This window comes from Erinaceus europaeus, chromosome 7 (assembly GCF_950295315.1).
Source record: "Erinaceus europaeus chromosome 7, mEriEur2.1, whole genome shotgun sequence".
In the NCBI taxonomy this organism is placed as follows: domain Eukaryota; kingdom Metazoa; phylum Chordata; class Mammalia; order Eulipotyphla; family Erinaceidae; genus Erinaceus; species Erinaceus europaeus.
Genome location: NC_080168.1, coordinates 73,274,562 through 73,291,994, shown reverse-complemented (window position 1 = coordinate 73,291,994; position 17,433 = coordinate 73,274,562). Strand labels below are relative to the sequence as shown.

General features: G+C 44.1%; 1 protein-coding gene across 4 annotated transcripts in view; it reads right to left on the bottom strand.

Moving 5' to 3' along the window:
* The window catches only part of DGKH (diacylglycerol kinase eta), a 203,201-nt gene extending 187,464 nt beyond the window's left edge, over window positions 1-15,737 (bottom strand). For all 4 annotated transcript variants that reach the window (XM_007528944.3, XM_060194758.1, XM_060194761.1 and 1 more), the window contains exons 1-2: window positions 15,533-15,737; window positions 6,828-7,016 (exon numbers count right to left, since the gene is read on the bottom strand). In XM_007528944.3, the coding sequence (XP_007529006.2) occupies window positions 6,828-7,016; window positions 15,533-15,592 (249 nt within the window). In that variant the 5' untranslated portion in view covers window positions 15,593-15,737. The remainder of the gene's footprint in view (window positions 1-6,827; window positions 7,017-15,532) is intronic.
* Window positions 15,738-17,433: the final 1,696 nt, after the last annotated feature.

The window sequence follows — 17,433 nt, the reverse complement described above, 5'->3', positions numbered from 1 at the left end:
GGAAATGTTATGCGCTGAACATGTTATGGTCTTTTTGAAAGGCCTATTCTTAGGCATTAAATAAACTCTCTTTAATTAAAACCTTTGCTTATAAACACATTTCCTGAGTAAGTAAAGCCTAACAAATCCAATATGACTACAAGGCTGTACCCTGGAAACAGAAAGAAGCCCTGAGTCATTTACAATAGCAGTATCACAGAACCTTTCAGCACTCCTACCACAATTGCAAACATGCAAACTTACACATAGTGAAAGCGTTCTACATCTAGATATATCCAAATAATGCACCTTAAATCACAGATAAAGGTCTGAGGTCATTATTTATTATGTCTCTTATCTTTAATAATGAAATACGAAATTTTGGTTGCTATCAAAATGGAAAGAAAGTTGCTGTACCATATATTACTGAATCAAGACTCAAAGTTTCCAGTCTATATTTAGTTCACATTAAAATGGAAGCAAAGACGCACACCAAGCTAAAAATAAAATGTTCTACAAAGATGAGATTTTTAAATGGATTGAAATCTCGCTTTTATTTGATCCCTTAAATGGCGACTGAAGGCAGGGGTAGATAGTATAATTATAATGGTTATGCAAAGAGACTCTCATGCTTGTGTCCCAGGTTCAATCCTCTGCACTACCACAAGCCAAAGCTGAGCAGTGCTCTGGTTTAAAAAAATGGTGACTGCATGGAACATCACCTTAGCTTTGCAAGGCAGCAAATCTAACTACACTGTTTTCCATCATCTAAAAGGGGGTCAGCAATCTATAGCCCACAAGTCAGAGCCACAGGTCATAACCTATTGCCACCTTCCTTAGCTAAGAAAGCATTGCTCTTTACATCTATAAATTGTTTTTTATGCCATTTTATTTGCAAAGACAGAGCAACTGAAAAGGATGGGGGAGATAGAGAGAAAGAAAGAGAGACACATGCAGCACTGCTTCCCAGTTTATGAACCTTAGGGGGGTTGAACTTTGAGTCCTTCAGCATGATAATATGTACACTCTACCTGGTGCACCACAGTCCAGCCCCTTTATGACAATTTCTTAATGTATGAGAAATACATCTAATGTGAATTTCAGTGTCCTTAAACAAAGGTTTCTTGAATATTAATTCACTTAAAGAGTGTCTAGGCTGCTTCCACACTATGCAACAGTTGAGTTGGGTACTTCTGGCACAGTTTTGACTGTCTGCAAAGCTTTAAAATACCTAAAATAACAAAATTTTATCTTTTTAAATACTAGACCCTTTATGCAGAAAGTTACTTCTGTCTTAAATGAATGTTAGTTATTCTTCTCATTCAAGATTATCTTCCTGTCCATCACCTGCCACCATATAAAAGTCCTTACCTGCCTCTCATAGCATATTGAGTTTCTAGACAAAATAAAGCAAAACCATTAATACTGTTAAAATTATTTTAGCCTTTTTTTTTCTTTTACTAGTGTATGGTTCAGCTATACCTTATGGTGGTTTCAGGGATTGAACCTGTGACCTCTAAGCCTAAGGCATGAGAGTCTGTTGTATAGACTGTGCTATTTCCCTTAGCCCTAATTTATTCTCACTTCCTAACAAACTTTTGGCCATGTCTTTCTGTTTACTATCCCATTTGGGACCCGAACTGCCCCTGCGGCTACAGACAGACTATGACCCACATAGTCAACGACTGCCACCTCTCCAGATTCAAAGGAGGTCTCGAAACTTTACATCAGGCTCAACCTGACACTGTTGACTGGTTACAGAAGAAGGGCAAACGCTAGAAGAAGAATTACTCAATCCAATGTTTCGACCTAGAACTGTGGCTAAAAGTTCAAAATAATATTTTCTACTCTGTTGTTTCTGTGTTAAATGTCACACTAGTGACTGAATAGTGGACTGCCACTCTCAACTTGAAAAACACTGTGCAAGTTTTCCCTGCTCTATTCTACTTAAGATGCATAGTGAAAGAATGTCAAAGTGACACAAACTGCCTCTCATAAAGCAGTGGAAAACACAAATCAACATTTCCATAGACCTCCTAACCATCAGGTACAAGAGATTAATTATATCCTTCAGTTGGAGTCAAACCAGGCTAATAACTAAAGAATGTGGTGGTGATTTTTAAAAAATTTTTATTTATTTAATGAGAGAAAGAGGGAGAAAGAGAAACCAGAGCTCTATTTATTTCTGGTTTATGGTGGTGCTAGGGGTTGAACCTGTGACTTCAGAGCCACAGGCATGAAAGTCCATTATGCTATCTCCCAAGTCCTATTATTATTATTATCATTACTATTACTATTGTTATTATTATTACTTTATTTATAAAAAGGAAACACTGGGGAGTCGGGCTGTAGCACAGTGGGTTAAGCGCAGGTGGTGCAAAGCACAAGGACCGGCATAAGGATCCTGGTTCGAACCCCGGCTCCCCACCTGCAGGGGAGTCACTTCACAGGTAGTGAAGCAGGTCTGCAGGTGTCTATCTTTCTCTCTTCCTCTCTCTCTTCCCCTCCTCTCTCCATTTCTCTCTGTCCTATCCAACAACGACAACAACAATAATAACTACAACAATAAAACAACAAGGGCAACAAAAGGGAATAAATAAATGAAATAAATATTTAAAAAAAAAAAAAAAAGGAAACACTGACAAAACCATAGGATAAGAGGGGTACAACTCCACACAATTCCTACCACCAGAACTCTGTATCCCATCCCTTCCCCTGATAGCTTTCCTATTATTTATCCCTTTGGGAATACGGACCCAGGGTCATTATTGGGTGCAGAAAGTGGAAGGTCTGGCTTCTGTAATTGCTTCATCTGAAATATTCCAGCCTTTAGATTCATGATTAGTCAACAATTTGTTTGGCTCTATATGTTAACTCTTTTTTTAGCCACCAGGTTCCAGCTGCTAACATGATGCCAACCGGACTTCCCTATTATTATTTTTTTAAGATTCACTTTTATTTTTTAGAACTAGAGAACCAGAGCACTTCTTGGGCATATGCGGTGGTGAGCACATACCTCAGGACTCCATACACACTGGCCCAGGCCTCTCTTCACTATACTTGCTGCAGTGAATCTTCTTCTCTGAATGAACTTGAAGAGATGTCTCAATCCAGATATAAGGCTGCAAAGTCCTAAACATCTTTCAAGTGTATAGATATGCTTTAGACTCCTGTATGGCCGTTCAAAATCAACTGTACCACAGCATGTAACTGTTAAGTAAATGAATGTGCACTAACTAGACTAAATTAGGAGGTATTTCTTTTTTTTAATTAGTGATTTAGTAGTGATTAATTTAATTAGTGATTTAATAATTATTAACAAGATTGTAAGATAACAGAAGTATAGTTCCATACAGTTCCCACCACCCTTTGTAAGATAACAGAGGTATAATTCCATACAGTTCCTTGTCCTATCCCCTAGGAGATATTTTTGACACATGAAGCTCCAAGACCTTGGCAACGATGAGTCAACAACAGAAAAAGTCACGGAGATTATTTCTATTTGTTTATACCATTTGTCTGTGACAACTGAACAACCCTAGTCTGCAAACCTGATTAAAGCCCCCCCACACCCCAGTCACTCCTCTCCAAAGGAGACTACATTATTCATGGATCAACAAAAAGCAAACAAAGTCTCCTTTGTGGCCATGTTTAGAACAAAGCTGTTCTGAGGTGGTATTCCTGTTGTTTCACCATGCCTCCTACTCAGGAAATACCTGTGAAATTCTCTCCTGAGGTCAATCTGAATGTAATATCACCCTCCTTCCTGAGACCAGAATAGGAATTTGGGAATGGCAGCAAAGGGGAAAGAGAAGTAGTTATAGCTCCTCTGCTTTTCCTGTCAGTACTATTTCCATATCTCTACAGATAAGTGTGTGTGGATGTGAGGGGATGGCGAGTGTGTTTGTGTGTGTGTGTGTATACAGATATGTGAAAATAAAGATATGTGTTGCTTTATACAAATGTTTCTTTTTTCTTCAGGGAATTGGAAGTAGTCATAAAATTATATAGCGTTTAGTATCTAGGAAGCTAGTTACACCTTGATGATACAGAGAATGGACAAAGGGGGAAACAGAAAAAAATGCCAATGAGAACGGCAAGGATACAGAATGGGGAGGGAGGAAAATGGAAGAGAAGAGCTACACGACAGGAGAATCTGAGGGAGATAGAAATTGTACCTGAGGATGTTACTCACACTGATTTTAAAAACATACTAGTCTTAATGTATCTTCAAATATTTATTGATTTGTTGTTACGAGAAACAGAAAAAGAGTCCAGAGTATTGCTCAGCTCTATCTAGTGGTGCTTGGGGGCTGAACATGAGGCCTCTGGGGCCTCAGGCATGCACTGGCAGGCCTATCTCCATGGCCTGCCAGTCTTTTTCTTTACTTAAAAAGACATCATATCCACTGCAAAGAGGATAAGATTGGTATTGTCCTAAAATAACCCTTTTTTTTTTTATCTATTTCCACAGGGAACTGGTTAATTGGTTAAGTGAATGATGATGATGATAAATCTTCTTAGGCTGAACCATAAGACTTTCCCACAATCAGCCATTTTCTTCCAGCTATATGGAGGTATAAACGACCATTTAAACTGTATATGGGTTGGGTTGGGGAGTGGTGGCCTCTTAGGGCACACAAGGACCCAGGTTCAAGCTCCCCAGTCCCCATCTGCAAGGAGGAAGCTTCATGAATAGTGAAGAAGTGCTGTGGGTGTCTCTTTTTTTCTTTCCTTCTCTACCTCGCCCTTGCCTTTTGATTTAAAATGGCCACCAAGAGTGGTAGATTCATCATGCATTTAGCCCCAGTGATAATGCTGGTGGCAATTAACAAAGTGAAGTCCTGTATACACCCATACACTGCCATCATACAGATAAGTAAAACCATTACCACAGTTAAGCTAATTAATCATGCATGGTTGCTTTTTTTGTGTCAAGAGAATGGCTAAGCTCTATCTAACTATCATCTACAAGTCAATCTATGCTTACAGGTGCATTGAAATTTTCTGGAAGCACACCAAGAAAACATCCATGTTTGCCTCTGTGATAGACCTCTAGAATGAGAAAGATCATGTTTGCCATAACACCTCCCAACACCAAGCATCCTCGTACACCGAGTGTCTTATCCTGTGTGCGTGTTACTTTTGCAAGTAAGAAAAGCCTAAAAGCTCTTCAAATGCCACAATTAACTGAAGGGTTTTTACTAACTCAAATTATTTAAAACACTACCCAGTGTTTACAGCAAAGAACACTTCAAAGAAGATAATTGCTTACATTAATTAAATTAACTGGATGCCAAACAGCTTTATGATCCATTCTTAAACACTCTGAAGGAAACTAACACAAGTACTATGTTCTCATCATAATGTCTCTATGTATGAAGCATTGTAAATCATATACACATGTTCACTGAAGCAATACTCCAAGTACAATGTACCTCCAGGTACTACTCACCTTGCTGTATGCCTTCCATATATCTAAACACAAATGTGTTATACAGAGACAGCATTTATACACATACACATATAAGCATGTATGTTCACAGGTCACACACAACATCCCTGGCTAGTACTCCATCAAAACTGAAGACAATATAGCTGAGTATAACCTGTCAGATGCAGTGGTCCCTTAGTGAATCGTTAGGCTATCTGAGCCAGAACTACTGCTGCTGACTAAAAACGAAATAAACAAACAAAAAAACTAGACTTTAGGCTGGTCCTAGGGCCTCCCTCTTCTGGTTCTCCTATCTTACACAACTATAGAGAAGAGCAACAGAGAAACTATCTTTCTCTAGATACTTTTTCTGTTGACTCTTACCTATGTTATATAGTCAACCATTGAAAACAGGGTAGTAGGCTTAGCAAGAGTCATTCTGTGAACTTTCCCACTTCCTTCACCTTCTGTCCTAAAAATCAGCATAAGTGATGCAATATAGAACTGAAGAAAACTACTACATCTGGGCCCTCAGACTGGAGGGTGGGGCAAACAGGGACTCTTTAAAGTAAGGTAAAAATCAGAATCAACAAGGACTCAGTTTGTCACCAGACCCCAGTATACAAATATTCAAAATCAAGTTAACTTTCGGTTTGAGGCTTTCTCTGGCAAGTCAAAGGAACCTGCTTCATGAATGAAAATGGCACAACATGGCCCATTTTCAAATGAACACAGATGTTATTCTTCATTACGTAAAGAAAACATGAGTGTTCTGGTAAGATATACACTTAGTAGAAGCCAAGTCAAGAACACTTGGCCAGGCACCCAGCTGAAGCACACACTGAGAGCACACACATTACAGGGCCCAAAGACTGAGGGTTCAAGCCCTCAGTCCCCATTTGCAATGGGGACTTTTTCACTAGGAGTGAAACAGAGCTATGGGTGTCTCTCTCCGTATCTCCCCATTCCCTTTCGGTTTCTCTGTCTCATTCAACCATGAAAACCGCCTGACCTACTGTATGCTGAGAGCATCAAGTGTCACCGGCAAAGGTGCTGTGGGATGTCACCTACTTGCTTCTATGTCAGGGTACTGGGGTAGAGGGGAGATGGTGGCAGGGCCCACTGCAGTTCTGGAGGGCAGGCTGCTGCACTGTGCACGCTGCTGGGGGGGGGGGGGGGTCGGCGCAGAACAATCCCCTCCTTTCCAGTTCCCCAAGTGGCAGCTCCCAGAGGCGTCCCACTTCTTCCCACGCTCAGCGCCCTGGAGCCGACTCTGTAGCCTGGCTTGTGCCCAGCCAGGACTCCCTTCCAGCCTCTGCAAGGGTGTAGCTCCCAGGGGACTCCCACCCTCACTCCCATCCTGTGAGTTCTCTGCAAGCTCCCTGCGCCCCCGCGTGGCCGGTAGGCACCTCACCTTGGTCCGGAGCTGCCCTGAGGTGGACACTTTGCGGATCAGTTTCTGGGGTCCCTCTTGTTCCGCTTCGCTGTCCGAGGAATCCTCCACCGGCCCGGCTGAGCCAGTGGTGGGGGGCACCGTGGCCGATCCTACGGCGGCATCCGGAGGCTGTTGCTGGCCACTGGCCCCTGCCATCCTCTCCGGCTCCTGCAAGGACACCACCAGCGTTAGCAAGTGGATTCCACTCCAGGCAGCCCACCCCCACCCCCTGACTCTCCTCCCCTGGTAGGGTTCCCCTAGTCCTCCCTGTCCAGATCCAGCCAGAGTCGTGAGAACGGTGGGGTACCAGAAGCACCACCCCTGGAGGAACCCATGTGCAACCAGCAGCTGGAGAACACAGGGTTCTTGACCCAGTATTACAATAGGACGGGCAGAGGATGTGGTGACCAAGGGAGGGGGATACCATCCTCCCTCCCTCAGAATGTGTTCTTCCCCAGAATGGATGTGGAGGCTGGGAGGTGGGCAATAAACCCCCCCCCGTACTCCCCCCCCAAGGTGCAGTGATGATCCTTGCAATTGTCCCTATCTCCCCACGGTGTACCCCATCACCACCTAGACCCAGAATCTTTCTGGATTAGCTTGGACCTCACTGCACAGCCCCCGCTGGACACAAAGCTTCTTGCCTGCAGGAGGACCCTCCAATCCTTCTCAGACTTCCCAGACGTACCTCTGGGGTCTCTTCCTTTCTCTTTGGACGCCCCCAGCGCGGGTTCACCCCAGCCCTATTGGGCAACCGTGGAGCAGAGCATTGTGCTCTGGGAAGTTCCGACAAGTTTGCAGAAAGAGCGGTGCCCGCCAGCTGCTAACAGGAAACCTTGCAGGCACAGCGGCTAAGGAGCGTACTCAGCCTGGGACCAGGCAGAGCGAGGGCTCCCTGCAGCGAGTGCGCCTGGAGCAAGCACTGCCCTAGCTGAGCCCTGAGCGCACAGCGAAGCAGTACTGCCGACCACTCCCTAAGGCGGACCGAAACCTCAGAAAGTTGGAGCCACCGGCAGGCTGCAGCCTGGAGCTCTCAGCCTACCTCCTGCTGACCAGCTCAACCTGCAATTGGGAGCCGTGGAACTTTAGTTTTAAGACACCTCTCAGAGGTGTAGCAGATCTCAAAAGAGAGCATAATAAAAAAAAAAAATAAAAAAAAAGAGTGGCACTGGGGATACAGCGTTAATGGTTCTGCAAAAAGATTCTCATTCCTGAAGCTCTGGTGCTCCAACTTCAGTCCCCAGCACCACCATAAGTCAGAGTTGAGCAATGCTCTGGTGGATGAGTGGGTGGGTGGGTGTCCCTGTCTTTCTTTCTGTATCTCTCATTAAATAAATGAATAAAATATTTCTTTTTAAAAAGACAAATTTCTCCAGCCCAGCAGAGAACTCTCTGGCGCTAGTCCTTAGGATTTAGTAGGACAGACAGTCCCTGCCAGCCCTGGGCGTCTCTTCATCCTTTAACAAAGCACTCCATCCCTTCAGAGAGTCAGTCACCTTTCAGGCTGCTCCAAACTATGATTCTGCTTCTGTTGGGTTTTTTTTTTTTCAGGGATTTTTTTTTTCCAGCTGCAATATTACTCTCAACAGTCTGCTGTTTTAGAGCTAAGAGTTCCAAGAGGTTTGAAGAAACAATATGGGGTTGAGGAGACAGCATAGTGGTTATGCAATAAAAGAAAAGACTTGCAAGCCTGAGGCTCTGAGGTCCCAGATTCAATCCCCAGCACAGCCATAAGCCAGAGCTGAGCAATGCTCTGGTCTTGGTCTCTTTCTCCCTCGATCTTTCAAAATAAATAAAATAAGAAAAAAACAAACAGCCTGCAACTCTAATTCTGCATGCATCCACACTGTAGAATACATTCATAAAATTGTAAAATGTATGGGCTGGAAACATAGCATAATAGTTCTGCAAAAGACTTTCATGTCTGGGGCTCTGAGGTCTTAGGTTGAATACCCAGCACCACCATAACCCAGAGTTGAGCAGTTCTTGGTGTGTGTGTGTGTGTGTGTCTTTGTCAGTGTGTCTATTTCTCTCATTAAAATAAATACAGTTAAAATGTAAAGTGTGTTGGTTACTGTAACTCTTCAAAGACAGGAAATTGCTGCCATGCAATGCTGGCTGGTAGAGACTACCCCTCTAACTCCAATCTAATTGTCTTATGAAAGGAAGGAGTTGGGCAAAGCACACTTTTAAGAGCTCTACGATTATATAACTGAATTATCTACAATATACTACTTTGAAGAGAATTAAGAGTGAGAAAAATAACCAAAATAATGTCCTTTTTCCTCAAGCTAGTTGTTTAGTCAAAGAAAATTTGTCTATATTGGTTTGGCAATACAGACAAAAGCATAGAATGAAAGGGTCTTTAAAAATTACATATGCATCCACACATTTTAAACTGCCACCAGGATTACTGCTGAGGCCTGGTGCCTGCAGGAAGAATCTAACTGCTCTCAGAGACCATTTCCCCTGTCCCCTTTTTTGTATTTGATAGGACAGAGAGGGGGAGTGGGAAAGAAAAACACCTATAGCACTCCTTTAAGGCTCTTGAAGCTTCTTTCCTTCCCCCTGCAGGTGAGGATCTCAGGATTAAAACTGAGTCCTTGAGTGTGGTAATAATGTGTGCACTCCTCTGGGTGTGTCATAGTCAGAACTTTTTTTTTAAATTCCCTTTTGTTGCCCTTGTTGTTTTATTGTTGTAGTTATTATTATTGTTATTGATGTGTCATTGCTGGATAGGACAGAGAGAAATGGAGAGAGGAGGGGAAGACAGACAGGGGAGAGAAAGATAGACACCTGCAGACCTGCTTCACTGCTTGTGAAGCGATTCCCCTTTAGGTGAGGAGCCAGGGACTCGAACCGGGATCCTTACACTGGTCCTTGTGCTTTGCACCACGGGCGTTTAGCCCAATGCGCTACCACCCGACTCCCCAGAACTGTTTTTTAGTGTAAAAAAACCAAGGTCCAAATCACAAGCAAGCATCTAGACCAAAACAATTTGTCTACTATTTTAATCTTCTTTTCACTTTCCCAAACTTTATAACAAAAACCAGTTTGTCATTGACCAAGTTATCTCTATTCACACTTACTGCTTTCAATTTATATATAGTCACATTTTCCAGAATCCAGGCAGAAGGCGATTAAACTATAAAAGGCACTGTTAAATGTCCATGACTATTTTATCATTTTCAGGGGAGTGAATACATTTCTCACTCTTTGATTCACACATCAATTGCTCAAGGATTAGTTTAAAAAAAATCTCATGTGCAAAGACTGAGCAATTAATACCTCAAAGTTGAGGTATTCGTTACTTCATTAGATTTTTAATCTCACAGTCATCCCTGAGGTTCAAAGAGTTCTATAACAAGTTCTAAAACTTAAACGTGACTTTGAAAGTATAGCCTGTCTTAGCCTGTTCATACTAAATAAATGACCCCTGCTCTACAATTTCCCAGCATGGAAAATACTTGAGGTGAAAACAGTGTAGGCAAATGAAGGATTGTCACTTCACTTCCCACAAAAGAAGCTCATGAAAAACCTTCTTTTCTTCAATTATCTCTTCTGAGGAGGCTATTTCAAGAAATCTCTAATTTAGAGTTCTTAAACGAATAGAAATGGAAATACTTTATGACCCGGCAACATCACTCTTAGGCATTTACCCAAAAGACATGAAAACAGTAATCAAAAGAGAAATATGCAGCCTTCTATCCATAGCTGCATTATTCACAACAGTCAGAGTGGAAGCAACTCAAATGGCCACTGGATAAAGAATTTATGGGATATATACTCCATGGAATATTATTCTTCAATCAAAAAAAAAAAGATAAGAGTGTGTCCTTTGGGACAAAATGGATAGAACCTGAGGTGAGTAACGAGGTGAAAGACAACTACCAGATGATTTCATAACTCGTGTGGAATCTAGAATTGAACACATAAACTTGCCAAACAAAAATTGCCAAAATACAGTAAGTAGCCAAACTGTCTTTAAGACTTTGGTGGTTATCTTGCAAGGGTATCTTGGGGCACAGACTTTGGTGAAGTGCAGACTGGAACTATACCCCCGTAATCTTATCTTGTAAACCACTATTAAATGACTAATAAAAAAATTCTAAGTGTCTAAGGTACCTCACCCACTAGTTATTCCTTAGATCTCATATGTAAATTATAAATTTCCAGAATGGCTATCCAACCTGTATTCTGTAAACCTCAAATGTAAACCCTTCACTTAGAAATAAAATCGGGGGGGGGGGAGCCAGGCAGTGGGGCAGCAGGTTAAGTGCACATGGCTCAAAGTGCAAGGACTGGCATAAGGATCCTGGTTCCAGCCCATGGCTCTCCACCTGCAGGGGAGTCGCTTCACAGGCGGTGAAGCAGGTCTGCAGGTGTCTTTCTCCTCCCTATCTGTCTTCCCCTCCTCTCGATTTCTCTCTGTCCTGTCCAACAATAATGACAGCAATAACAACAACAATGACAACAATAAACAAAAGCAACAAAAGGGGGGGAATTAAAAATAAAAAAAGAAAGAAAATCCGGGGGCTAGGTGGTGGTGCACCTCCTTGAGTGCACATGTTACAATGTACAAGGACCCAGGTTCTAGCCCCCAAATCTCACCTGCAAGAAGAAAGCTTTTCGAGCAGTAAAGCAGTGCTTCCAGTGTCTTTCTGTGTCTCTTCCTATCTCCCCCTTCTCTCTTGATTTCTAACTATCTCTATAAAATAAAGGTAAAATTTTTTAAAGGTAAAAATTTTCAAAAAAAATTTAAAATAGGGAGCTATAGCGCTGCAGGTTAAGCGCAGGTGGCGCAAAGCACAAGGACTGGCGTAAGGATCCTGGTTAGCGCCCCTGACTCCCCACCTGCAGGGGAGTCGCTTCACAAGCGGTGAAGCAGGTCTGCAGGTGTCTATCTTTCTTTCCCCCCCTCTCTGTCTTCCCGTCCTCTCTCCATTTCTCTCTGTCCTCTCCAACAACATCAATAATAAATACAACAATAAAAAATAGAAAGGGCAACAAAAGGAAATAAATATTTTTTTAAAAAAAAAATTAATAGTAATGTTAAAAACTCAGTATTTTTACTCAACTTCATGTAGTCCAAACTGGTACCTGAAAACAAATCTCATATGGGTGATATTTTACATTACTTATTTGATTCATAAGATCTTTTACCTTACTTGGTGTTTCAGATTTGCGAATGATGCCTTAAGATGTGTTTTACATATTTCTTTTATTATAGTGACTTTGAAAATCTTTGTTTGGAACGTAGTATCTCACAAACACTATGAAAACCTTGGACATGAGCCATGGAGACACTGTATTCAGGATGGAATGGAAGTAGGTGAAGCTCCCACTGAATTAATTTTCTATTTAACAGGGCTTCCTGCCTCATTTAAACAAACAACCTCTATTAAACTGAAGCTGTGTGTGTCAGAGCCAGCTCTCATTCTGATACCAACTTTATGAGTATGCTCTGAATTACTGGCTGCTACTTATAAGAAAGGTGTTGACTAGTTGCAACTTTTAAATCCTCTGCGTTCTATGACTTTACACTAAGTCATAAACATGTAAAATTCTACATTTATCATCTGAAGAACCCAAGCAGACATTTTGGATAGGCATATCTAGGACTAACATTTGTAACCAATGCAGACCATGCAAAGAACACTACACAGTTGGACAAGCACAGGCCTGCCTTCCTCCAAACTTTAGAACTATTTCTATAATACTGCTATTTATTTACAGTTTAACCATGGAAACTTCATAAAAAAATTTCTTGGTGTTTTCATGAAAAGTATTTTGAAGCTAGTGATGGTAATATCAACTGTCTGTTCATACAGTCCCCTTTCACCCCAGAGACCTACTGTCTGACTATATATTTATCACCTCCCAAAGTTACTTTCTCCTGTGAAGTTTCCCTTATAATTTTCTATAAATTCAGAGTAGTTTCATCTGCACCAATTAGATAAAAATCATCTTGAGCTTTACGATGCATGCAGTCCCTCAGGCACTGGAGAGAGCTTTGGTACCATAGGGTACCAAGTAATGAGACAGTCAACAATTGATTCACATGCCTTCACTTAAGCCAGAAAACTTCACTTCATCTCCAAATACAAAGCATGCCATGAAGCCCAGTAGCTGCCACTTAGCTCTGGATATCGAAGAAGTTTAAGCCAGAATGACTTTTCACTCTCACTCATCATCGATTCCTGAGTTCATGTTTTCACTTCTGTCTAAATAGTTCCTGACAGAATCACAACATCATGTTTGAGACTCCACCAAAAAAGTGAGTAAATCCTTACATGTTTGTTATACATAATAGAGACAATGCAGCAGGGTTAGTTATGTAATGTGAACATTGTACATTGGTACCTGAATATTCCTTTTCATAAATGTAAGTGAATATGCTACTAGAGGAAAATATTAAGTCAACTGTCATTGAATTAAAAAATATATTTAAATGACTGCAGAATGGAGTCAAAGCTGAGGCTGTGATTTAGGAAATGTGATTCTCTGGTTTGAAAATTTATTAAGCTTTATGTGGAGGGGAACAACGGTGGGCACACCTGATTAAACACACCTTACAATGCACAGGGACCTGGGTTCAAGCCCCCAGTCCCCACCTGCAGAGGGGAAGTTCTATGAATGGTGAAGCAGTGCTACAGGTGCCTCTCTTTCTCTCTTCTTAGCTCCCCTCCAAGTTGTCTCTATCAGAAATAGATAAAATTAAAAATATATTAAAATTTTTAAAGTTTTAGATGTATTATTTTGGGGAGAGAGTTCATCTCTTTAGTCAGATTATAAAGGGGATCAATGATCCCTTAAAATAGCTCATGTAAGCCCCTAATTTTGACAAACTGCCTCCTTTAAAAACATATTTAGATTGTTATTTCCTGCCATAACTCCAAATGTCTGAAATAATTTAGCTATTCTTCCCCACCCCCAACTTATCCCTTTTCTATCTCCTGCAGGACACTTTCCAGTAATGTGTCTTGTCTTTTCTTAAGAATTTAAATGAGACCTGCCTTTATGCTTAGTTCTAGTGGCCACTTCGTTTCAAATACGTTCATTTTGCCAAATGTGTCAAAATATAATACAAGCGTTTTGAACTATCTGTCAATCATTAGCATGTATGAAACAAGACTTACTGCTTAAGAATGGACTGCTCTGTGAGGATCTGAAGATTTGTGTCTGTTAAATTGTAATAGTCAACAGTCTGAATTAAGTAGGTGCTGAAGACAGTGATTATTTACTGAGTAAACAAAAAAAAATGTCTTTGATATTTAAAGAAAACTGGTTTTAGGAGAGTTTTGCAGGCTGGATAGTTTAGCCATAACATTCGTTAGAGCTCGTCTCTTAAAAGCTAATAAATGGACAAGAGGCACTACTCAGTTCTGGCAACAGTTCCAGAAGGTAAAATTTACCTAAGAGACCATTCTCCATTATCATGGGTGTTCATTCAAAGAACCCAGGCTCATCAGGGACTTCATATCCGAGAGTTTAAATGTGAAAAATGCAACAATGGCAGATTACTGAACTTAGTTCTTCTCCATGAGCATTGACTTCAACTTCCAAACTGAACTGGAATCATTTAATCCCAGTGATCACCGCTAAAGAAGAAATAGGAGCAGATGGGCAACCTAACAACATGTTCAAATTTACAAAAAAGCAAAGACAGCTGCAGATGCAGATGGATCAGTGTCCAAGGACTCTGCTGAAAGGTCGGGATGTAACAGGAGGCCGAGGCTGGTGCTTTGGGCAAAGTAACAGGGAGTGTTCATATTAGAGGCAAAAGAAAAAAAAAGTTGGGGAGGGGGATAGAACCATGGAGTATGTGTGTGGGAGGGGGAGGTTATCCCAACATGTTACACAGAAGTGAGGCCAGAAACTGTTGGGACCAGGCTTTAAAGAAAGCTTCCAGAATTTCCATCGAGATGGAGGAGGGAACACTGAGGCTGGGCGAGGAAAGGCACAATCCGATGCCAAGGGACAAGGCAGCCCACACAGGATGACAGTGCTCAGAGGGAGAATCCCTGGAGGGGGGCGAGACGGTTCTTTCTGTCAGTCCTGAGTTGGAAGGAAGAAGTTGACAAGAGTTGGAGGGGAACAAGCCCTAAGCCCCCACGACTCATCTCCGCCAGCTACCTCCTCCTGGCACACACAATGCACAGACGCCAGCATCTCCGGGTCCCCCCAAAGTCCCCCAACCGCGGCTCTGCACATACAGCGAAACCCAAGGCGAAAGTTCAAGGGGCTTCCCTGGCTGACAACCCCAGGACCCTAGAAGTGCCCAGGGCTTGGGCGGCGGGTGGGAACGGGGAGTGAAGTGCCCCCCCACCCGGCGGGGGTCCCGGGGAAGCTGCAGGTCCAGGCAGCGCGGGGGTTAGCGACGACCTGCTCTGAGCCCCGCAACTTGGACTACTGAGTCCCCCTGTCCGCCTCCAAAAGGGGGGGGGTGGGGAGTTGGGAAGTGAAGTGGGTGAAGCAGGAGATGCAGGGTGTGCAGGGGGCCGGTCCCGCCTGGAGACCCAAGCCGGACTGCCGGGACAAAGGCGCTGCGCCCTGGGCGGCGGAGGAAGCGCAGCCCCGGCTGGGAAGCAGCTGGAACCTCATCCCGGGCCATTTCCTGAGCGGAACCCGGGCCGCGCGGGGGGAGCAAGGGCCGCGCGGGAGGGCGCGGGCGCGATACCCACCGGTTCCTCCCAGGCCGGGCTGCGGGCGCCGGGCGCGGGGCGCACGTGTGGCGGCTCCATCTCGCCGGCCCGCGCCCGCCGGCCGCCCGGGCCCCGCCGCCACCGCTGGATGCGCTTCCCTCGCCGCGCTCCTCCGGCCGCCGCCGCCGCCCCGGGCCTCCGGCCGTCTCCGCCCTCCGCCGCTGCGCTTGCCTGCCCGCCCCCGCGCGAGCCGCTCTGCCTCCTCCCTAGCAGCCGCCGCCGGAGCCGGAGCCGGAGCCGGAGCCGCCGCGGCCACCCGGGTCCAGTCGGGGCGCTGCGCTCGCCGCAGCCGCCGCCTCCCACGGCCGCAGAATCCGCCCCTCGCGCCCGCCCCTTCCCCGCGCCCCTCCCCGGGCGGCCCGAGCGCACGTGACCCCCGAGCCGGGCCTTATAAGGCGCGGAACCGAAAGTGCCCGCAGGGTGGTCTCGCGCGCCGCCGGCTGCAACGCGCGGCGAGCGGCGGGACAGAGCGTATCCCAGAGCCGCTGCTTGCGCGCCCCGACCGGGCGGCCCCACTTCTCCCAGGCCCGGGCCGCCGCGCTCCACCGGGCAGGCTGCACTGTTAGCGGGAAGATTGCCATGGGGAGGTCGTGGCAGCCCCAAGGGGCCACGGCTTTCTTTCGTTTTTAACCATTCGGGAGATTTGGAGAAAAACCGGCCCAGGAGTCGCCTGGCCTCCCAGTTGCAGCAGCGCCAGAGAACTGGGAGAAGGGACTGCCCAGCGCTGAAATGGCATTTAGCAGCGAACTACCTTCTCCTGCCTTTAGAAAGCAAAAAGCCCCCCCCCCCCACACACACACACACCACCACCACCACCACCATCCATAAGGGGGAGAAATGATAGGGGAAGATGACCAGAGGGCTCTGAACTCCAATTCCATCAGGACCCAGAGAGAAAAGAGGAAAAAAGGAAGGGCATTTAGAAGTAGTAACAGGTGTAGTAGGTGTGACTTAGGAAGAGAAGTTCAAAGTCCCAGGTTCAATCCCCCGACCACCATAAACCAGAGCTGAGTAGCACTCTGGTAAGAAAGAAAGAAAGAAAGAAAGAAAGAAAGAAAGAAAGAAAGAAATGGCAGGACCATAGAAAAAAGGAGGCAAACCTATATAAATATAGATATAATAGAAATAGTAGTCAACACATATCTGTGGCCTTGGGAGAACTACTGCAGTTTCCAATAGAGGGAATGGGGACACAGAACTCTGGCGGTGCGAAAGGTATGGAATTACATCCTTGTTATCTCATAATTTTGTAAATCAATATTAAATCACTAATATAAATAAATAAATGAAATATTTAAAACAGCAAGAGACACTCCCCCATCCCCTTTTTGCAGTCTGCAAGTGACTTCTTTACAAGTTATTCTCTCTTCTAGCAGTGGCTTCCCATTGCCTCTAATCATGTCTAGCATATTCACATGCTTACCAAAAAAATTAATTAAATTTAAGTGAATATCAGTGATTTGATCTGGTCTGCCTGGGCTAGGTGGTGGTGCACCAGCTTAAGCGCACATAGTATGATCCATCCGGTCTGCCTCCCTTCCCCACTGCCTCATAGCAAAGCTCTTGGGCTTGTTTTCATTCTTAGGTCCATCTCTTCTGAGTCCACTGCACAGTGGTCCAGGCTAGATGACTCACTATCCCACCAGGTGACCAAGACAAAGATCACCTATGGCCCTGAAAAGTCGCTAAATCACTGGGTCCTTCTTTTATTTGCCTTTTTTATTCTCTTCTTAGTCCATCTGCAATACTTGTTACTGTAAAACAGACTTTTGTCCCTGCAGCTACACCTTCCATTGATGCAAAGGGACATATGAGCCTCCAAGTACTCTGACCATCTTTTGCTCAGCTCTTTTGCTAAACTCTTCCCTGCAGGTCTTTTC